Source organism: Chiloscyllium plagiosum, unplaced genomic scaffold (genome assembly GCF_037043375.1).
Source record: "Chiloscyllium plagiosum isolate Xiang-an unplaced genomic scaffold, Cpla_swu_hap1 HiC_scaffold_25, whole genome shotgun sequence".
NCBI lineage: Eukaryota > Metazoa > Chordata > Chondrichthyes > Orectolobiformes > Hemiscylliidae > Chiloscyllium > Chiloscyllium plagiosum.
Window position 1 is genome coordinate 28,108,508 of NW_028270163.1, and position 24,048 is coordinate 28,132,555.

Genomic DNA, 24,048 nt, shown 5'->3' on the forward strand with positions numbered 1-24,048 from the left:
CTGAAAAGCTGAGAGAAAGAGAAAAATGCTGGGTAGTGTGCTAATGAGAAGTGTATATGACTTGAAATGGGTTTGCTGTGCTGGGAACAACCCATACAAAATGAGACTGAAGGGAGTGATAGGTTAACAAACCAGAAAGAGGGTGTTCACATTGTGAAAATTGTTTAACTCCATGAGGAGTCCTGAAGCCTGTAAGGTGCTTAGGTAGAAGATGAGGTTTTGTTCCTCCAGCTTTTGTTGAACTTCACTGGACCACTGAAACAGGCCTGAGACACAAATGGTGGCAGGCAAATCGAAGCCAGAGGCATTTTTATAGATTGAGGATATGTGTTTTACAAAGCAGTCACCAGTCTGCATTTTGTCTTCCCAATGTAGAGAAAGCCACATTGTGAGCTGAAAGTATAGTGGAGTGAGTGAAGAGCAGGTAAATCGCTGCTTCACTTGGAAGGTGTTTCTGAGGCCATGGATAGTGAGGGAGGAGGTAGTAAACAGGCAGATATTACACTTTCTGCAGTTGCATTGGAACATTCTGTAGGGGTTTGGGGAGATGTTGAGAATAGAGGAAGAATGGACCAAGGGAGAATGATCTCTGGGGAAAGGAGTCCAGGTGACTATGTCTGGTGGTGGCATCCCACTGGAAATAGCAGAAGTGACAGCTTATGATCCTTTGGATGCAGATGGTAGTGGTATGGAAAGTGAGGGAAGAGGTGAGGCTAGAAATACAGGAGATGGGTTGGACAAGGCCAAGGGGCCTGTCATCCACAATGGTGGGGAATCCTCAGTTTGAGGAAGAAGAGGACATTTCAGAGCTCCCCTTGTGGAAAGTGGCATCATCAGAACAGATGTGATGAAGACAGAGAAACTGGGAGAATAGGATGGTGTCCATTTACAGGAAGTAGGATGTGAAGATGTATAGCCAAAGTAACTGTGGAAGTCAGTGGTTTTGTGAAGGATAGAAGTGGCCAGCCTATCGTCAGAAATAGGAACAGATGTCAAGGAAGGGAGGAGTTGGTGACAGGCAAGGTGAAAGTGAGGAGAAAGGAAATTGAGGAAAAAAGTTAATAAATTTTCCCAATTTATGAGAAGAGGGAGAAGCAGCACTGATGATGTATCGGTGTACCAAAGAAAGTTGTGGGGAAGGACCCAGGTCTGACTGGAACAAGGCATGTTCTACATAGCCTGCAATGAGACAGGCACAACTGGGGCTCATATGTTCCTACCTTTTTGATCTGAAGAAAATGAGAGGAGTTACGAGGAAGTTGCTCACCGTGAGGAGAGCTCAGCCGTGTGAGGGAGGGGAATGGAGAATGGGGACAGTTCTTGCCTTCTCTCAGGGGAGAAGCAGAGAGCGTTCAGATCACCTTGGTGGTGGATGGATGTGCAGCAGGATTGCAGGTTCCTGCTGAAGAGGTGACGGTTGCTGCATTCATGTGAGCTATAAACCTGTAGCTTTAAGAATTATTTCCCTGCAGTGATCAGATGGACCCTTAACTAGAGGAATTCATTTTCTTGGTCAGACGTAATGACTATGCAAAATCTCACAACATTTTTCTCAAGATGAACGTGGCCATACCTGGCACAGATTCTAGTATGTGCAGATCCAAGTATTCCATTAAAAGTGACATAGTTGAAGCTTTGAAGTTATTTTGTCAACTAATAATTGGGGTATTTGTTCAGGAAACAAAACAGTGGTATGGCTGAATACATATATGGAAAATACTGCTAATGCTTCAGTCTGGAACAGAATGTTTCCTTATTTTTTAAGAGAACATCCAGCCATTAGTTAATGGAATTGATTTATCTTTTTCTTGATGGACTTGATCTATCCAAAACCAATTAATTTATTGCAGATGTTGAGGAAAAGGGAGTCCGCATGAAACTGACAGTAATTGACACTCCAGGATTCGGTGATCAGATAAATAATGAGAATTGGTGAGTACCAATCAACTCCACATTAAAATGTGCCATCGCTGGTATTAGCATGGATCACTATCCTGTTTCAAAGTAATGTTTAAAGTGCTTTGTTTACTTCAGGAAGATGTAATTTTGTTTGCACACTTCATGAAAGTATGCTGAATGCAATCAATAAGCAACACATCAGTAAAGTGACTCTAGTCAAGGGCCATTATTGAGACCGATTTCAGTTCAGTGGTCTATTTTCAGATGAAGATCCTTCACCCCTCAGAATGAGCAAAGCCAGTCACACCTGTGTAATTGTCCTTTCTCTTGTCTGATATGTTAAATTACTCCTGCACTGCTTTTTTTGTTTTGCAACAAATTCCAGTTCCTCTTTCTTATGTCCATCCAGATATGTTAAATGCAAACTCCCAGTGAGAAACTTTGGCGCTCAGCAAGCTCTTCATTAAGTCCCAACTGACTTTAAATTGCAATCTTAAATAACTGGTTCAAACCCCATTAATTCCACAAGTTGGTAAATGATAGCTTGGTCTGATTTTGGCTGTTCCAAATGTGATGTTTCTGATCAGAATTTTAACTTTCCACATGAAAGTAGTTGACTATCATATTAATGAAATGAAATTCTAGAAACATTCATAGTTGACAACTTGACTTTCCTCCTTTAATTGGAAAATAACATTATAGCTATAAAATAACCACATCAAAGAACATGACCCTTTGGAAGTTCAAGGCAAATCTGAACTTGGTTTTAATTTAATTCTAAATCATCCAGTTTATCAGTTGTTTTGATAACTGCTGTAGTTATATTTCTGCTTGGTCAGTTTAATTATATTTTCTATTTCCAATTTTCCATTTTAGTTGGCAGCCAATCACAGAATTTATTAATGATCAGTACGAGACATATCTGAAAGAAGAACTGACTGTCAATAGGAAGAAACGGATCCAAGACACCAGAGTGCATTGCTGTATATACTTCATTGCACCAACTGGGCACTCGTATGTACCTCTTGGCTCCCAGCTTGTTTTGCTGATCATTGACCTAAGGAAATGCTGCCTCTGTCAAATTTATAATGATTGCTGAAGTAAACTGCTTGCCCTTGTTCTACCTGGATGCTAATGAAGGTCTTGTAGATAATGAGCATGTCCCTGATTTGTCACAAAAGTGAATGCTACTGCTTCTCAGAATCTGACATCGAGAAGAAAATGCTGGAAATACTCAGCAGGTTTGGTAGCAACTGTGCAGCTTCCTTCTCCACAAGCATGCTAGCCAGACCGGAGAAGTTCCAGCTTCTTCTGTTTTGTCAATGGATGTGTCTGTTAAATACAAAGCATATTTTGCATGCGAGGTCATACCTTGAATTGAGATGCATCCAGTCAGCCCAAGAGTTGAAGGGTGCAGTCCCAGTTAGCAACTTGGAAGATTCCACCTTGCAATTCATTCCTCAAATCCACTTTGTTTCAGAAAATAGTCCACTTAACACTATGCTGTGGGGCAAAAAATTATTTCTTAATTTCCTTGCGAGAAGTAGAACACTAAAATTAACCGGCTGCAGTGCATGATAAGCAAACTGTCAGTTAGCAGTGGGGGAGAAGTTCCTGGTTCCTGTCCATGTTAATGCAATAGAACTTTATTGATGTGAGTCAGTATTACCATAAGTCTCAGGATTCCCACTTTTGCTTGTATCTGTCTCCTGATCCTTCAGTCTGACTCTGACCATGTGAATTTTGTTATCCAACTGGACTGTCCTCCTCCCTCGTCCTCTGGTTCGAGATTGTTCATGGGGCTAGCAATTAAACAAGGTCCTAACCTCCTTGAACAATGAATCCCCAAATTATATCTGAATGAGTAATGCTATTTTATCACTGTCAATTGTGGGTGACACTCTAGCTTGTTTCATGGAAAAGTTGTTGGTTGAAGTCCTACTCCAGAGACAAGAGCACAACAATCTAGATGGCCAATCTAGGACAAAGGGATAACTGCATTTTTGGTGGCGTTGATTTTCTATTGTTAAAGTTTCCTTTTACTCTCTGTAGCTGGACATAAAACATCCCATATAATATTTCAAAGAAAATTTGTCGAGAGTGTGGGTTCTCCCCAGTATCTAAGCCAATAAGCACCCTTTAATGAATGTCAAAAAGTGTGTTCGTTCCAACATTGTTTGTGGGAGCTTTGTATGGACAAATTGATTTGTATGCTTCCTATAACAGTGTCTATTCTACAGTCAAATGTACAAGCTTTGCAAATTATAAGGCAATTGTAAGTTTGTGAAATGTATTTCATCTTTATCCGACTTATTGGGTATGGAAGTCGACATGGAAGTTGAACTTTTTTTTAATTTTGTAATCTTGATCTTATTGATATCTTCTAACACTTGACTACTTTGGAGATTTTAGTCAGCTTTGAACTAAATTTAACAAATCAATAATCAAAGTATAACAATGCATTGATGTGGAACTGGTGTTTTCATCTTGAAATGTACTGAAAGAATTCTGTGATCAATAGGTCAAGCAGATCAGTGATTGCCCCCTGCCTGAAATAGCTATCTGAAGTAGTTGCAAGTTACTATATCTATGTATTGCTCCATTGCGTTCTTCAGTGTGAAATTCTTTGGTTTTCACTTTACCGTGCTCTAACAAGCAGAATTTAAACATAGAATTTAATCTGACACATTTTAAATTCATGCACAATAATAGTGAATCATTTTCAAAAAAGAGAAGAGAAATAATGGCTGGTGCTGTGGACAATAATGATCTGTCCATTAATGTGACATATTATATGGACATTACCACATTGATGTTTGTAGGAATGTTAAGTTTAGGAGGAAATGAAATAGTATAGAAATTTCCTGCCACATTTCCTATTTTACACTGGTGAAGGGGCCTAACAGGGAAGGCAGATGAACTCAGGGCATGGTTAGGAACATGGGACTGGGATATTATAGCAATTATGGAAACATGGCTCAGGGATAGGCAGACTAGGAGCTGAATGTTCCAGTATAGAAATGCTACAGGAAGGATAGAAAGGGAGGCAAAAGAGGAGGGGGAGTGGCATTTTTGATAAGGGGTGGCATTACAGCTGTGCTAAGGAAGGATATTCCTGGAAATACATCCAGGGAAGTTATTTGGGTGGAACTGAGAAATAAGAAAGGGATGATCGCCTTACTGGGATTGTATTATAGACCCCCCAATAGTCAGAGGGAAATTGAGAAACAAACTTGTAAGGAGATCTCAGCTATCTGTAAGAATAATGGGGTAGTTATGGTAGGGGATTTTAACTTTCCAAACATCGACTGTGACTGCCATAGTGTTAAAGGTTTAGATGGAGAGGAATTTGTTAAGTGTGTACAAGACAATTTTCTGATTCAGTATGTGGATGTACCTACTAGAGAAGGTGCAAAACTTGACCTACTCTTGGGAAATCAGGCAGGGCAGGTGACTGAGGTGTCAGTGGGGGAGTACATTAGGGCCAGCAACCATAATTCTATTCGATTTAAAATAGTGATGGAAAAGGATAGACCAGATCCAAAAGTTGAAGTTCTAAATTGGAGAAAGGTGAATTTTGACGGTATTAGGCAAGAACTTTCAAAAGCTGATTGGAGGCAAATGTTCGCAGGTAAAGGGACAGCTATAAAATGGGAAGCCTTCAGAAATGAGACAACAAGAATCCAGAGAAAGTATTTTCCTGTCAAGGTGAAAGGGAAGGCTGGTAGGTATAGGGAATGCTGAATGACTAAAGAAATTGAGGGTTTAGTTCAGAAAAAGAAAGAAGCATATGTCAGGTACAGACAGGATAGATCAAGTGAATCCTTAGAAGAGTATAAGGGCAGTAGGAGTATACTTAAGAGGGAAATCAGGAGGGTAAAACAGGGGCATGAGATAGCTTTGGCAAATAGAATTAAGGAGAATCCAAAGAGGTTTTACAAATATATTAAGGACAAAAGGGTAACTAGGGAGAGAATATGGCCCCTCAAAGATCAGCAAGGTGGCCTTTGTGTGGAGCCACAGAAAATGGGGGAGATACTAAATGAATATTTTGCATCAGTATCTACTGTGGAAAAGGATATGGAAGATATAGACAATAGGGAAATAGATGGTGCCATCTTGCAAAATGTCCAGATTAGAGGAGGAAGTGCTGGATGTCTTGAAATGGTTAAAGGTGGATAAATCCCCAGGACCTGATCAGGTGTACCCTAAACTCTGTGGGAAGCTAGAGAAGTGATTGCTGGGCCTCTTGCTGAGATATTTGTATCATCAATAGTCACAGGTGAGGTGCCGGAAGACTGGAAGTTGGCAAGTGTGGTGCCACTGTTTAAGAAGGGCGTTAAAGACAAGCCAGGGAACTGTAGACCGGTGAGCCTGACCTCGGTGGTGGGCAAGTTGTTGGAAGGAATCCTGAGGGACGGAATGTATATGTATTTGGAAAGGCAAGGACTAATTCAGGATAGTCAACATGGCTTTGTATGTGGGAAATCATGTCTCACAAACTTGATTGAGTTTCTTAAAGAAATAACAAAGAAGATTGATGAGGGCAGAGCAGTAGATGTCATCTATATGGACTTCAGTAAGGCGTTCGACAGGGTTCCCCATGGGAGACTGATTAGCAAGGTTCGAATTCATGGAATACAGGGAGAACTAGCCATTTGGATACAGAACTAGCTCAAAGGTAGAAGACAGAGGGTGGTGGTGGAGGGTTGTTTTTTAGACCGGAGGCCTGTGACCAGTGGAGTGCCACAAGGATCAGTGCTGGGCCCTCTACTTTTTGTCATTTACATAAATGATTTGGATGCGAGCATAAGAGGTACAGTTAGTAAGTTTGCAGATGACACCAAAATTAGAGGTGTAGTGGACAGCGAAGAGGGTTACCTCAGATTACAATAGGATCTGGGCCAATGGGCTGAGAAGTGGCATATGTAGTTTAATTCAGATAAATGCGAGGTGCTGCATTTTCGGAAAGCAAATGTTAGCAGGATTTATACACTTAATGGTAAGGTCCCCAGGAATGTTGCTGAAAAAAGAGACCTTGGAGTGCAGGTTCATAACTCCTTGAAAGTGGAGTCGCAGGTATTAGTGGTCAAAGTATTGAGTACAGGAGTTGGGAGGTCATGTTGCGGCTGTACAGGACATTGGTTAGGCCACTGTTGGAATTTTGCGTGCAATTCTGGTCTCCTTCCTATCGGAAAGATGTTGTGAAACTTGAAAGGTTCAGAAAATATTTACAAGGATGTTGGCAGTGTTGGAGGATCTGAGCTACAGGGAAAGGCTGAACAGACTGGGGCTGTTTTCCCTGGAGTGTCAGAGGCTGTGGGGTGACCTCATAGAGGTTTACAAAATTGAGGGGCATGGATAGGATAAATGGACCAAGTCTTTTCCCTGGGGTTGGGGAGTCCAGAACTAGAGGGCATAGGTTTAGGGTGAGAGGGGAAAGATATAAAAGAGACCAAAGGGGCAACCTTTTCATGCAGAGGGTGGTAGGTGTATGGAATGAGCTGCCAGAGGATGTGATGGAGGCTGGTACAATTGCAACATTTAAGAAGCATTTGGATGGGTATATGAATAGGAAGGGTTTGGAGGGATATGGGCCGGGTGCTGGCAGGTGGGACTAGATTGGGTTGGGATATCTGGTCAGCATGGACAGGTTGGACCGAAGGGTCTGTTTCCATGCTGTACATCTCTATGACTCTCTGACTGTCCTTAAAAATGATTCCACTGACTAAAATGCTTTGCTGGTCCTGAAAGACACTACAAAAATACAGTCTTTTAGTTTCGTTACAAATTCATAAAATGTTAACTAGTAATTTTTTAAGGGGTGTGAGAACTGGCCAAATTGAAAACTTGGACATTGAAAGCAAATATTATTGTTGACTCCTATCTTTAACTTGCCAGATGGCTTGTATGAAATCCAGTACTGGATGAGAAGAAATTTCCTCCAGTTAAATATTTGGCAAGATTTGAACAGATTGGTTTTTATTCCAAAGACAAACTGCTGGAGAAACTCCGCAGTTCTGACAGCATCTGTGAGGAGAGAAACAGAATTAGCATTTCAAGCCGATGAGTCTCCTTAGGAATAGCTCAAAAGGTTAACTCTGTTTTTTTCCATATGTGCTGCCAGAATTATTGAGTTTTCCAGCACGTTCTGCTTTTATTTAAGATTTCCGGCATCTGCTGTATTTTGCTTTTATTTCATTGTCTTTGGTTCCTGCGACAATTCAAATCCCTCTACACAGATTCTACTCCTCTTCCTGTCAACTGATGCAGAGCCAATCTATCCACAGCATAGTTGTCATGTTTAATCCCAAATGACTTTCTAATTGCATACCTGTACCAACGCTAAGAACGCTTATTTCCATCTTTGTAGTGTTACCTGATTGTGCTCTTCTTGCTTTAACTCAACTGCTGAAATCCTCATCTATGTCTTCATTTCCTCCTAAACTTAACTACTCAAATGCATTCCTGACTGGTTTGACCACATCTCAGCATTTTAACTAGTATTAATCCAAACCTCTACCAACATTTATCCCAATGTACTAAACCTGTACTTGCTGAGCTATATTGGCTCCCTATTAATCAAGAGCCTCAACTTTTAAAAGAATCTTGTTCTTGCTTTCAATCCCTCTTTGGGTTCACCTCGCACTATATCTCTGAGAGATCCAACAGCCCTCAACACTCAATCTTCCTTCAATTCTAACTAACTGAACATCCCACTTTTAACTGCTCCATTATTGTCAAGTGATGCCTTCAGTTGCCAAGGCTACAAATTTTCAGAATTTCTTTCCTATACATCAAAGCCTTTGACCTTTTTCTTCCTTTAGGACACTTCTCTCTTTGACCAAGCTTTTAGTCATCAGTCCTCCTATCTCCTGATGTGGTTGGGTATCTGTCCTGTTTTCTTTGACAATGTTGCTGTGAACTATCTTGGAGTGTTGGTTATGATGATGGTGCTCTAAGAATGCAAGTTGTAGTTATTGTTGAGAAACAGCCAAAGAGTTACAGCTTAAAATGAGAATGAATCTTTTGAGCATATTATGAGCAATTGCTACAGGGGCTTTGAAGAGGTTTACTCAGTTAATTGCTGAAAGAGAGCTAACTTGAAAATGTTTCTAGCATTTCTTCCACAACTTGTGGGAATAAAGTTTTTTGGTAGTTTAAGTGACACTGATCCTTTTCAATACAGTTAGTATTGTAATACATGGATGTAAGTTTGCTCGCTGAGCTGGAAGGTTTGTTTTGAGATGTTTCATCACCATACTAGGTAACACCATCAGTGAGCCTCCAGTGGAGCACTGGTATTATGCCCTGCTTTCTATTTGTGTTTAAGTTTCCTTGGGTTGGTGATATCATTTCCTGTTTTTTTTTTCTTGAGGGTGATAGATGGTATCCAAATCGATGTGCTTGTTGATAGAGTTCTGGATAAAATGCATGCTTCTAGGAACGTTACCAGAAACCCTAGCCACTCTCCTCTACATCAAAGACATATTGGAAATGAATGTCATACCACTCAGACCTCCTAGCATCATGGTACCCCACAACACACTAAAACAGTAGCCAATGAACGTGAAAGACCTTTTATGGACAACAAGGAAAACTAATGTCATTTATAAAATACCTTGCAAGAACTGTGAAAAACGGGCAGAAAACTAGCCACCAGGTTACGTGAACATCAACTCGCCACAAAAATACATGACCCACTCTCACTAGTATCCTTGCATATAGAGGAGGAAAGACTCCACTTTGCCTTGGACAACACATCCATCCTAGGACAAGCCAAACAGAGAATTCCTAGAAGCATGGAATTCCAACCGGAACTCTCTCAACAAACACATTAACTTGGATCCCATCTATCACCCTCTGATTTAAAAAAAAAAGGAAATGACTTCACCATCACAGGAAATGACATCACCAACCCAAGGAAACCTAAACACACAGAAAACTGGGCAGAACACCAGTGCTTCACTAGAGGTTCACTGATGTTACCTAGTGTGGTGATGAAATGTCTGCAAACAAACCTTCCAGCTCATGAGCAAACTTGCATCCAGAACCTCAATCTGAACTACAAATCTTCTCCAAACTTGTGATGATAATATATATTTGACAAAGCTCCATATGAGAGGTGTTAATTAGAGAATGGTTTCCTGTATACTCGCTGGTCTTTTATTGCCTATGTACTCAGGCTGCAGCAAGATTCCATACCATTACAACAATCATAAATGATCTCTGAGTTAGAAATTTCCAAAATGTTTGGCTGATCTTATAGTAGGAACAAGATTTCCCAGATATAGTAGATGTTCAATGGAACAACATTGGTCCACAAGTGAAAACTTGTGTTTGTTGGTAATTGTACACAATAATGTCCATGTTAGCTAACTCCGAGGGTAAATATTAACTATCAATAACTGTCTGTGAATTCTTTAGGACACTATACTCTTTGGATGTTCTGTTTACCAGTAAGTATTCTGTATCGTGACCTGCAGTTTTTGCCTTGCCATGTAAAGGAAATGGAGTTGGAATGTAATAGTACAGGTTTCTAATTTATGCAAGCTGCTTCTGAAAGAAAATATCACTAATTAGGTGTGTGAGAAATAGTAAAAGAGGGTAAAATGAGGCAAAGGCACAGGTTAGGTTTGTGGTTTTACAAGCCCACTCCATTTGTGGAGACGAAGAGTAGGTTAGACTCTCTTAAACAGTCCCGCTTGAAAAGAAGCTGTTGTGGGCTAGAACAAGAATGAGAATCCGAACACACAAACCACATAGTAAGGCTCTAGTTTAAAACAAACATTTTGCAAACCATTCAAGTAAATGCATCTTTTTCTTTATGTATTTAAAAAAAAACAGAAATGAAAGAATGAGCTATCATCACTTCATTGTATCTGGGACTTTAATAGCTCTTTCATGTCGAATATTTATGAAAAAATATTTTTTGGAACCCAGTACAATTTGTTCTAAATTCTGCTTATTAATATTCAAAGCTGTAGTGTACATGTTCTTTGTATTGTTATCAGTTTCTTACGGCTTCTGTACTCTCCCTTGCCCAGGTCGTGCCACATTGTGGTCAGATCATTGATCTAAGTGCCTATGTTTTAAAACTTACAAGAGCCCACACTGAGCAATACTTTTTCCTTGCATACTTCGTCCACCCACAAATTTCTGTCCGTTCACATCAGTAGATCAAATATCACTGGGGATACTTCAGCACAGAAAAAATCACCCTCACATTGCCTTGATAAAAGAATCACTGGAGATACATGAGACCAGTCCACATCTGAAAGAGGAAAACAGATTATTGATTTACAAGAGACTCTATTTGCAAACTCTGTTGTATTTCAGATTTCGGCAGCTGTGCTCTTTTTTTTTAATTCTATATTTTAGCATTAGTGATGTCATCTTAACTTAGGCACTGAGTTATTGCTTGAGAATCATGATGCATTCCATAAATATTAGATATGGAATACATCATGATTAATGATATGGTGGTTCCTGTTCATGTTTTATGCATTCTGGATATTTTTGCACCTTGTTTCTCTCAACTGAGCGCCAAGCATTATGATTAATCTCATCACTGAATTGCTTGTCTGAAACCATGTAGTTACTTTAATCAACCTTTTCTACCATATTCTGAAACACTTATAGGGCATCTGGGCCTTGAACCCCTTCTGGCACTGAGGTTCTTTGCAACTTTATATTACTTGTAGAATGGGAGCTGTTTCTAGTCACTGACTTTCAAACAATACTTATTCCATATATGTTTAACGGTTATCATTGGTAGAGTTTGTGAAGATCAAAGAGTTCTCTAACTGAGAAAACGTTTTGTGTTGCAGCCATTATTACCATGCTGTATGCAATAGAATACAAATATTAAAAATCATCAATGCCAGCAGGGGAAGATATAGAATTGATGTGCAAGAACTTTTTGTAAATGTTCATAATAAGAGTCAGCAAAAAGGATAAAAATAAAGTGTGATATTTTTACAAGTATTAGCAAGTGTTTGGGGTCAATAACGATGTATGCACCTGTGCTGGTCCGTCCATGAGGGATGGGCAATAAATGAATCCGAACTGACAATGCCCACAGTCCATTCATTCAGTAATGAAAACCTATTAGTATATGAGTTTCCATCTCCTTAATTTGGCAGACAGAAAGCCACTTTCGTTTTCTCCTCTAAAAATAGATTAACCTTACACGTGCTGATCTTATTTTTCAACATGAAATGATGTTGCTGTGTGAGTCTGAAGCCCTGTGACAGGACCATTAGTATCATGCAATAATCTAATTTCCAAGATTCTCCCTTCAAGAGGTACAAATTCAGCAGTTCAAGCCCTTTTAATTAATTTACAACATTGAACAGAATGAAATCCTTGAAGGCCAAAGCACCACATTCCACAAGTAGAATAATCTTGCAGAGTTCCGGAAATAGAATGAAACTATTAAATATCAAATCAAAATTTAATTTCTAAGGATCAGAAAGTAATGGTGAATGCAGAATGCCAACTAATCTTGGGTCATTCATCCAAAGGTTGCTTTAGTGCAGCAAGCATTTAAAATGTTTTTTTTCCCTCATTTACTTCATCTCAGATTTCCTTCCTCTCTTGTTCACTCTGTGCAGAAAAGCTCCATTGTTTTCAGTTTTCAGTTTATACTTGACAGTTCAAGTCCCAAATTTCTTCTGTTACTGTTTTCCATATCACTTAACTGCTATATCTGTAAAATAATTTCCTCTGTGTCTCCCTTCAAAACTCTGAAGTCCATGACCCAGCCCCCTAAGACACTGGATCCAACTTCTCATTTAGATTTCCACACCTTCAACAGCTAGACGATTCCTCTAACATTACTGTTCTGGTATATATGATTTGAAGATGCTGGTGACAACAATCACCTGATGAAGGAGCAGTTCTCCGAAAGCTAGTGCTTCCAATTAAACCTGTTGGACTATAACCTGGTGGTGTGATTTTTCAGGAGAAAGTGAGGTCTGCAGATGCTGGAGATCAGAGCTGAAAATGTGTTGCTGGAACAGCACAGCAGGTCAGGCAGCATCCAGGGAACAGGACAATCGACGTTTTGGGCATAAGCCTGAAGAAGGGCTTATGCCCGAAACGTCGATTCTCCTGTTCCCTGGATGCTGCCTGACCTGCTGCGCTGTTCCAGCAACACATTTTCAGGTGTGATTTTTCACTTTGTTCTGGTATCGTTAACATTCAGTTAGCTTTTTGAGTCTGGCTATTCGTGGAGGATGTTTGCATGTTGAGGTGTTTTTGATATATTAAAAGAACTTGAGTATAAATATTTTCTATTTTATTCATTCTGCATGTACCCTAACATTATTGAGCAAAGCTGTGTTACAATCAAATGGTAAGGGATATAAGGAGATGGATGAGCATTTTGTGAAATATCATCAAATGGAGGTTTTTCCATCAATAATTAAAACTTCAAGAATATCTTTTTGATCTTGTGGATTATCTGCTTGTTTAAAAGGAAGTTCAAAATTAGATTAAATACTGCAACTGAATCCAATTGGGGCTGTGATATTCCATATGTATCTGAATAAAACCGTACATAAGTTCATTAATAACAATGACTTTTCTTTGGACTGGGAGTCAAAACTGGACAGCTGTCTATTGACCCTTATTCAACTTTAAAAGGATGAATAATGGTTGGAAAGCTGAGGGAGTAAGACTTCCATCAAATAGAATATGATTCATTAAATCAACCTTTCAGATCCCCAAGGGTAGTGTTGTATTTAAGATTCCATGTGTAGTTCCAATTGCACTATATATTGTGGCATACTGCTGTACCCAGAGGTTAATATAAGGCATTCACTTTTCCTCTTAAACTGGTTAACTCTCAGCTTTGTTCCAAATGTCGGAAGTCTATTGTTTGAGTGTTTCAGCAACTCTTTCCCTTTGGATTGCACTTATTACGTACAGGAAGTTCAGAGGCAGTGGGCTGGACGGCAGATCTTCTCTAACTGCTACCCTGAGACTTCTTTTGGGGGAGGAGAAGAGCTGTATGTAATTCCTGTAGTGGTATGCTAACAACGCCAGTGTGTTAAAATCTAAACTCTGCAAATAGCAGGATAAATAATCTTAACGTGTGTACTGCCATCCGTTGACAATTGTATGCAATTACTATAGTAACTTTAATGCTTTTCTCTCTTTGATTTCAGTCCTTTTTACCCACTTTAAATGAATTGATTATTTTTCCTATGCTTGGGTGAAAAAGGGTAATTGATTCAGACAGACCCAATGTCCCCTCACGCCTGCACACACACACCCATCTTCTGCTCTTCAAATATGGCTGTACAAATAAATTATCCAAGCTTGGATTAACTTCTATTGCACATTAAAAGGAATCCCACAAATAGTTGCCTCATTTATATTTTCAGGTCAGCTTGGTGGTCTATTCAGCAGATCTGGATTTGGCTAAATCAATATAGAGTAGATACAATCCTCCACAGTGAGAGCAGGATTACCATCTGTATGTTTTAACCATCATCTCCCAGGATATGGCAGTCATGTATCACATCCTATCTGGTATGATTCAAATGTATTCCCGGTTTCTGATTAAGTGATACCTGCATTTCATGACATACCTTTTAGATTCATTGCTGAGGGGATGAAATCAAGGTATCATAAATGCAGGATGATTTTTATGCATAATGGCTTTGTGTGTGTCTAGCACACATTAGTAAGGCTCTGTCTCAGAAGACATGACTACCTGCTTTGCATGGCAATAGATACCTTTTTAAGGCTGATCAATTCCTTTTCCATGGTGAACAAAGGAACAGGAGTAGGCCATTCAAGCTTGCTTCACCATTTATTACAATCATGGCTGATCGCATACTTTAATGTCTTTTAGTCAGATTATCCCTTAACCCTTTTCACCACTGATAATATCTGTCCATTTATATTTTAAAAGTATTCAGACTGAGTTTCCATGCCTCCCTGGGGTACAGAATTTACCACTCCCTGAATTAAAACAAAATTAATCTCAGTCCTGAATAAACCCTTATTTTAAATCATGCGTCTCCTGGTTTTAGACTCTGCAGCCTGGGAAATATCTGCATTATACTTTGAATGAATTTCACTGTTTTGTAGGTTTTAATGAGACTCATTCTTCAAATCTCTAGCGAATATAGGCCCAGTTCACCCTATCTTTCATTAGACATTTCTGCCATCCTAGGAACAAGTCTGCTGAAACTTGCACATTCCCTATTGTGGTAATATTTTTCCTGAGATAAGGAGATCAAATCTGCACACAGGATGCTAGGTGCAGTCTAACTCAGCTTCATTGCTCCAGCTTTACACATTCCTCATAACACAGATTTCCACTTCGCATTATATTCTAAAATTTAGGAGCAGTACATTTGGATCCACATCTAAATCACAGATGTATGTTGTGAACAGCTAGGGTCCAACTACTGATCCTTATAACAAAAACAGAAAGTGCTGCAGAAGCTCATTACCTGTGGAGAGAAAGCAGAATTTATGTTTTGGGTCCAGTGACCCCTCTTCAGAACTCATTTGATCCTTGCAGTACCCCACCACTCCCACTCTTCCAGTGTGAGAATTACCAATACATTCATACTGTTTTTCAATGATTAGGCAATTCGTAAATCTTGCCAGTACATTACCTCCTATACCGTGAGGAGGTAAATTTTGCTCACCAACTTCCTGTGGGGAACCTTATCAAAAGCATTCTGAAAATCCAAGTACACTATATCCCTTTTAGCAGTTTTTTTTAGTACTACCCTGAAATAAGCTTGATAGTCATAGTTGTAGAGTCATACATCGCAGAAACAGAACTTTCAGTCCAACCAGCCCCAAATAATCCCAAACTAAACTAGTCCCACCTGCCTGCTGCTGGCACATTTTCCTCCAAACCTTTCCTATTTGTGTACAAGTCCAAATGTCTTTTAAATGTTGTAATTGTACCCACAACCATCACTTCCTCAAGACGTTCATCCCACATGCATACCAGCCTCCTTGTAAATTATCCCTTAAGGTGTTTTTTTTTTAAAAATCTCTCTCCTCGCACCTTCAAATGTGCCCCCTAGTCTTGAAATCCCCCATCCTTGGAAAAGACAGCTACCATTAACTCTATCTATCCCCCTCATGATCTTACAAACTTCTATCAGGTTGCATCTTAACCTCCTCCTCTCCAGTGAAAAAAGTCCCCGCCTTTATAACTTAACCTTCCATACACAGCAACATTCTGGTAAATTCCTTTGAACCCTCTCCAGCTTAACAAAAGCGTTTCTATAACTGGTGGACCAGAACTAGACACAGTATTCCAGAAGGGGCTGTATTAATGTTCTATACAACTCTAATATGACTTTCCAACTCCTGTATTCAGACAATTGAGCAATGAAGGCAAGCGTGTCAAACCCCTTTTTAACCACCCTGTGTACATGTGATGCAAACTTCAAAGAATTACAAACCTGCACCCTTAGGTCCCTCTGTTCTACAACCCTACCCAAGGCCCTACCATTAATTGTAAAAGCCCTACCCTTGTTTGTTGTACTAAAATGCAATACCTCACATTTATCCAGATTGAACTTCATGTGCTATGTCTCAGCCCATTGACCCATTTTATCAAGCCGCCTTCACTTTCTACTATGCCACCAATTTTGGTGTCATCTGTAAACTCACTAACCATGCCTCCTATCGCCTCCCCAAAGCATTTATATAAATGACTACTGGAGACCAGCCTCCAGTGGGTAAAGCAACCCTCCACCATCACTCTGTCTCCTGCCATTAAGCCAAGTATATATCCAGTTGGTAAGCTCATCCTGAATCCCATGTGACCTAACTTTATCAATTAGTCTACCACCTGGAACCTTATCAAGTATATTGAGCATAAATTCCAATTTGCAAATCCATGTGGAGTATGCTTACTCAGATCATTATTATCCAAGTGTCAATTTATCCTTTCCCCTACCATAAGATGGTGGATCTTTGTGCTTGAGCCATAAAAATTGATTTTTCTCGTTCCAGGGAATTTCCATTTGCCTTTCATCTCAGCAATTAAAATAAAACACTTATTCTTCCATCAAAAATGGAAACAACCTCTTATTTCACTAATTGTAAATTGCCTGAATTTACACACTTTTTAGCTAGGTAAAATGTTCTCACATACTCTTCAATCATTTAAGTGTTTAGGCTAGAAATCATCTCTGACTGTATGCTGCTTGCATATCCAAGCAAGCTGCAACATCAACTTCTAGAGATTTTCTTTCATCAGACTTTTTTGGGGTGTTGTCTCATTGATATCTAGCCCCATGGACATTTACAAGATGCAAGCTAGCCATTAGAGCTACCAAATTTCAAGTTTTGTCCTTTATTTGGATCATTTGAGTGCCACCTTTATGTTTGGATAAAAATTAGCCAATTTTCTTGTAGAGTTGCAAATATCCACATGAAAAATGGTTGTCATCTTTCTTTGGGAATCAACAGAAAGAGGACAGGACTATGCAGCTTAAAATATCATTTTTCTTCTTTTTGTTAATCAAAGTTTCCTGTAATAATCAGTGAGAAAGCCATTAAGTGATACTACAGCCTTGATAAATGAGTTAACCAGTGGTGATGGAAATTTAGTTTCCCAGGCTTTCTCTTTTAAAGCAGTCAGCTAATATTACAGTATAGTATGTCTAACAGTAGTTTGGGCATGTACAATTAGAGTGCAAAATAATATTTCAAATATGTCTAACTATAGCCTGAAACTGTTACAAGATTTTATTCCATCTTTCAGTACAATTTCAGAGAAAACAATCACTATTCAAGGTACTTAACAAAGATGATCTGACCAGATTCCAGGAAATTGGCATTCACCTAGTACTGGAGTTGTCTTTGAAGTCCATGTTCAAATGATACAGTTAATTCTTTATATTCTTGAAATCTGCCATTTCCAAATTTGGAGGCGCTCCCATAATTGAAGTTCCCAGTGCAAACTTGGAAGCTGAATTAAAGAAGTTGAGAGAAAAAACCAATGAGCAAATTAGTCAATGATGTAATATAAAATTATTTTTGACTTTTAAGTGCATGTGTTCAAAGCTTTTAATGCATTGGTATTTTCTCAACACCCCAGTCTTCGACCCTTAGATATAGAATTTATGAGACGTCTGAGCAAGGTGGTAAACATTGTTCCTGTCATCGCAAAAGCAGACACGCTAACACTGGAAGAGAGGGCCATCTTTAAGGAAAAGGTAAGCATAATAATTTAAATGGTCCATTTGCTATTTACATGGCATGCTACCATTTTCTTCTTCTTTCCTGCTGAGGTGATATCTGTTGCCTGAAGGAAGAGTGTTAAAAACCAAACAGCATTCTTTGTTTTTTTTGGAATCGTGTATGTCGGCAGGGAGCTTAAATGGAATCTTGGGACAATTTTTTGGCAGTCACAGAATTGTTATTCTGAGTGGCCTCAGCTATGTCCAGCTGTAGAGTACAAGCTGTGCTTATATGCTGACACTCGAGTCTAAATGGAGAAAATGAGCAGTGTTTAACCAGGTGGGATCAGTTATGTACAGAAATGTTTGCTTTTTTTGTACTCTATTCAAAATCTACATTTTCATTTTGTATTCAACTCTACGGTAAACTCTAGGTTTTTCAATGAGATTTCACCAGGAAGGTCAACATTTATTGCCCATCTCTAATCAAGTGCAACTTGTATTTGCATAGCAGACTTATCATGTAATTGGTGAAATGTTCTCAATTATTTTGTAGAAACAATTATGAAGCAAAGTTTTACACCACACAAGGAGATATTAGGAGAGGTGATCAAAAGCTTGGGTATAGAGGTAGATTTTAGGGATTGCCTTTATGGAGGACAGAGTGTCTTAATGTCCGTTTAATGTCATTTTAGTTGTTTTGAATAAGCCAGCAAGAATATAATTTTATAAACTCTTATTATTAAATGTTATCTTGCAAGCATTAAGCATAAACATTTAAATATAAAAATTACACTAAGTTTGTTTAAAAAATACAAAATTTCTGCCTTGTCCCTTAAAGATAGTGGTGGACTGCTTTCTTCAAGCCCTTTGGTCTGTGTCATGTATGAACTCCCACAACATTATGGAAAGGTTCCACTATTTGACTCATTGATTCTGTATGATTGGTGATATCTTTACAAGAGCAGGTAGCATGCAGCTTGGAAATTTAGAGGTGTAGGGGTTCCTTTGCCTTTGCTACGCTTGGTTTTAGGCATAAGCCCTTCATCAGGAAGGGCTTACGCCCAAAACGTCGATTCTCCTGCTCTTCAGCTGCTGCCTAACCTGCTGTGCTTTTCCAGCTCCACACTCTTGACTCTGATCCTCTAGCATCTGCAGACCGCATTTTCTTCTATCTTTGCTATTCTTGCCCATCCATTTATCAGGGGTTTGGAAGATACTGTTGAAGAAATCTTGCCAAATTGCTGCTTGCATCTTGTGTGCAACCATTGTGCGCCAGTCGCGGAGTGAATGAAAGTCTAAGCTACAGAATAAAAAATGCCACTCGTGCAACTGCTTTGTCCTTATGGTGCAAAGTTTCTTCAGTGTTGTTGGAATAGCACTCAGCTAGATAACTGAAGAGTATTTCACCACAATATTTCCTCCTCCTTTGTTGATAATGGATGGGATTGAGGCAATTGAGACGCGAGTCATTCACTGATGTTGCCAACCTCCTGACTTTTTTTTAGCTTTGGTATTTATTGTGGCTGGTCTAATTAAGTTTCTAGTCTGAGCCCAGGGATGTTAATCATGGATAATTTGATGATGGTAATACCATTGAATGCCTGGTTAAAGGTCTTGCAGATAGTCATTGCCTGGTGCAAATTGGGCCAAGCCTGAATATTGCTACATGTGAGCATAGCTGCTTTATTACCTGAGGAAATGAGCTCAGCAACAACCCTCAGTGCCAAACATTCCAAAACGGCATTGGTGACACCAGTATAAACTGTAGATGAAACCATTCACTTATTATTATGTAGTGATGGGGAAGAGATGCTGATTTAATCCAATGTATAACCTTAATATTTTTGCATTTTTAACAAGGATAGTTTAAATATATAAATCGCAGTTTTATAGAATTTAATTCTTGTAAACTGATACTTAAGCATGTGAGTTTGTAAAATTGCATTCTGGCTGGTTTATTCAAAACAAGTAAGCATTGTTAAATAGACATTAAAACTCTCTGTCCTCCATAAAGTGTTCCTTAAAATCTAACTTTTTTATAAACAAGCTTTTGATCACATCATAAAATCTTTCATGTAGTGTGGTGTAAGATTTTGTTTATACAATTGCCTGTTGTTGTGACTAAGCTAACATTTGAATCTATTTGAGATAATTTGATAGAAATTCATAACTGTTTATTGTGGCATTAAATTTCTTATTTATTGTTAAAATAGTTGAATATCAGGCACAAACATTAAAACAAATCTAGTTTTTGGTGCAGTCATTATTTCCAATGTTGGGCTGTAACGATAGCTTTATAGAACATTTTGGCAGCACTGTTGGAAGTGGAATACCAAGAGTTTGTTGGAGGAAACAAAAAGTGCTGCAAATCACAGCGAGTCAGGCAGCACCCATGGAGAGAGAAAGCAAGCTGAAGTTTCGAGTCCAGATGACTCTTCAGAGCTGCCTGACTCGCTGTGATCTCCAGCACTTTTTTTGTTTTCAATATAGATTTCCGCTTCTGCAGTAATCTGCTCCTAGTTTTGTTGCAGGCTTCAAGAATTTCTGTCAAGAAAATGGGAAAATTTGCACTGCTATGCGTAGATATTAAGCTGGATTGAGCATTTTGGATTTGAATGCAAAAATATTTACTCTGATTTGTGTTGTAACACTCAATCATATTGCCAATTTTACTTTTGTTTCAAGAAGTGAATGTTTATTTGCCTTCAGAATGGCAAAATTCCAGCATTTGAATTGCACCAGAGTAAATATTTGCAAATTACATAAAAATTGGATCCATGCAAGATACTTGGAAATAGGATTGCATGAATAATCATCAACGGTATTTAGTGTGCATGATGTGATGGTCAGTACGCTATGTCCCCTCATTTGCAACTGCATGTGTGAACTGGCAGTGTTCGTTGCATTATTGGTTTAATGGTATGTGCCAGACACTAGCTTTCAGTAAGTGAGCTTACAAAAGTTCAGCCATCCGTTTAATCAGGCTGGTTGTCAGTATTTTTGTGTTTTTAATTGTCCAATTGCAGCCAAAAATGTGCCACTATTCAGTAATCTTAAAATGAACACCACGAAGTTTCTAAAGTTAAAAGTAGCCAAATTTGGTCAGAACTTTCAATTAAGCTCCAATTTTTATTCCTCCGAAATGTATTTGACGTTCACTTCAGGGTTTTGTAGTTTGCTCAGATATTTTGTCTTGCTCTTGAACAAAACTGCAAAGCCATGTGTTACCTTGAAAGATATTTGAGTTGGGAAATATGAGCCGTTTTTACGTATCCCCAGTGACACTTGTGGAAACAGACGGCATGAATTGTTGACACATAATCAATAATGTTGCTCTCTAAGCACTTTAGAAACAAAAATTGAGCTCTTTTATTGTAATTTGTTTTTTTTTTATTTTCAATAAACCATAAATCCTGGTGTGGAATGATCGATTGGAGCACAACTATTCAAGCAAGGAGCTTGGTTAGTCTGTGGGTTTCTCCAGCTCCCAAACTTCAGATCCCTTTCTGCACTGTGGATAGGAATGATCCATTGTGGAATTTGCAATTATTTTCTTTTACAAAAAAGTAGCAGCAAAGTACACAGTAAGTGGGTAATAGGAAGTAGCGTGAGCCTTACTGGGGACAGAGGGTGATTTGAAGTGTTTTTAATCAAGCTGCACAGACACATAATGAGCTTTGGGACAAGTGGAACTTTACCACAAGGCTTCGGGACCAGATGTAGCAAAACTACTGCTACACCATATGAACCCAAAGAGGGTAATTACATGCTTAGGAATCTAGAGCAAAGATAGATAATTTGATGAGTGTTTTGCAACAATATTCACTAAGGAAGAAGGAGCTGACACAATATCAATAAAATGGCAAAGGTAATAGATGTGATGAAGGAGACCCTGGAAAGCCTGTGTATAAGTAGGGTGAATAATTTACCTGGTTGGCGAGCTTGCTTCCCAAGTTGCGAAAGGAAGTGGGTTGGACATAGTGGAAGAACTTTCTACTGTATTCCAATAATCCTTGGATTCAAGGGGAGGTGCCAGAGAATTGGGTGATACCACATATAACATCCTTATTCAAGAAGAAGCCTAAGAACTGCCCTAGGACCTAGTGGTCTGTTAGACTCGTGCTGGGTGATGTTTTGTCAACAACAATCAAAGATAAAAATCACAGGCAGTTGGAAAGGTTTGAGCTTATTGAGGAGAGCCAGCGCAGATTAGTAAATGGCAGATCATGTTTAACTAATCCATAGTTTTGCAGCAAATGATGATGAAGACAATCGAATGACTGTCGCCTGTCCTGATTTTTAGAAAATCTTTTAGATAATTTAACAACATGGAAGCATCAGTGTCAGCTTGGATAAGAAAAATTGGTTTACGAACAGAAAATTAGCAAGTTGTGGTTAGTGGTTGTTTTACAGGCCAGAGTCTGTTAGACAGTAGTCTGCAATATGGACAGACAAGTGGCAGTTAACATTCTAAGATAGTTCTGTAAAACGTGCAGGAACAGAGCGTATGGGGATGCATACATCTTAATCATTGAAGGTAGCAGGAAATGTTGAGTGAGTAATCAGCAAAACTTATGTGGTTCTGAAGGAGTCACAGATCTCAGAACATTAACTCAGTTTCTCTTCACAGGTACTGCCAAAACCTGCTGAGTTTCCCCAGCAATTTCTGTTCTTGCAGATTTTCAGCATCCACAGAGCTTTGTTTATTTAAGCAAATGTGGTGGTGGGCTTCATAAATAGAGGTTCTGAGTACAAAAGCAAGAAAGTTACATTGAATGCTTATGAAGCTCTGATTAAACACAACTAATGTAGTTCATCCAGTTCTCGTCGTCACAGTAAGTGTTGCTCTGCTCGAACATGTTGAGGGTCCTTGGCATTATCTTCAGGCATTCACTTATTATCAGTCCAGTATCATAATTAATTTAAAAAAGGCTTTGACTGTTCATTTGTCATCATTATAAAAATTTTGATCACTTATTGTGCTTTTTTTTGGTCTCATTGTTCACCTTATTGTGACTGCCTTTTTTCAACTTATTTTGACAACTGATTTTCTCTGGAATGTTCATCTGGTACACACGTATACCCAATAAAACGCTATTCAGAAAACTTCTTAAGCAGCATGTATGATGAGTTCCCCATAGGTCAGAGTTGAGTTATGGATCAATAAATGCAGATTTCCCTCTAGAGAAACCTGTTTACAAAGCAAAGATCACTTTTTGTACCAATCAGAAAATAAAATGTCAGTCATCAATTTACCCTATTTAAAATTCTAAAAGGATTTTTAGTATTAATGTCTCTGTTTTTCCTTGAGGATTGCCATTTTCAGCATAATTCCCTGTGTAGGCAGTCGGTGAGCTGAAAAAACATTTTGTTTTAATTGCTTCACAGTAGGGTTAACGAGTGTCTTATTGGCTGTTAATGAAAACAACTGATTTGTTCATGTTCAGCTGTTATAACTTTTGTCACTCTAATTAGTGCTATCAATATTGTGTTTTTGAGTGTACTGAATTTGTGCGTTGTTTTATAGACTCCGTGATTCCATGATCAGTGTTTGCAAGTTCAATAAATGTTATGAGCAATCTTATTCAAAAGACATTGGTTCTGTTAATTGAATGCATCAAAAAGTGCATATACCATCTTGGCATGGGATACTGTTTTAACTTTGAACTGCAACAAAACCAATGGCAAACAGCATGATACTAACCATGCTTAAGCTTAAAGTTAAAGTATATTTTTGAAATTTAAAAAAAAATGCTTAAGCTTAAAGTGAGGCTTTGGAGCATGTATGACAATTTCATTAGTGTGAATTTTGCTTTTTTGTTAATTTTAGATCACTGGTTCTTTTACTGATCTTTCAGTAGGACCAAGTTGCTGTACCAGTTTGGTTCTTGGCATCAGCAGCTGCATGTTACAATTATTTACTATGGGCAAAGCTTTCAGATTTGAAAGGGGGCAATGGGACAGAAAAGTG

General features: G+C 38.7%; 1 protein-coding gene across 5 annotated transcripts in view; it reads left to right on the forward strand.

Annotated features, from left to right (window-relative positions):
• The window catches only part of LOC122562098 (neuronal-specific septin-3-like), a 290,456-nt gene that overhangs the window by 239,806 nt on the left and 26,602 nt on the right, over positions 1-24,048 (forward strand). For all 5 annotated transcript variants that reach the window (XM_043714621.2, XM_043714623.2, XM_043714624.2 and 2 more), the window contains 3 exons: positions 1,851-1,932; positions 2,776-2,913; positions 17,993-18,110. In XM_043714621.2, the coding sequence (XP_043570556.1) occupies positions 1,851-1,932; positions 2,776-2,913; positions 17,993-18,110 (338 nt within the window). The remainder of the gene's footprint in view (positions 1-1,850; positions 1,933-2,775; positions 2,914-17,992; positions 18,111-24,048) is intronic.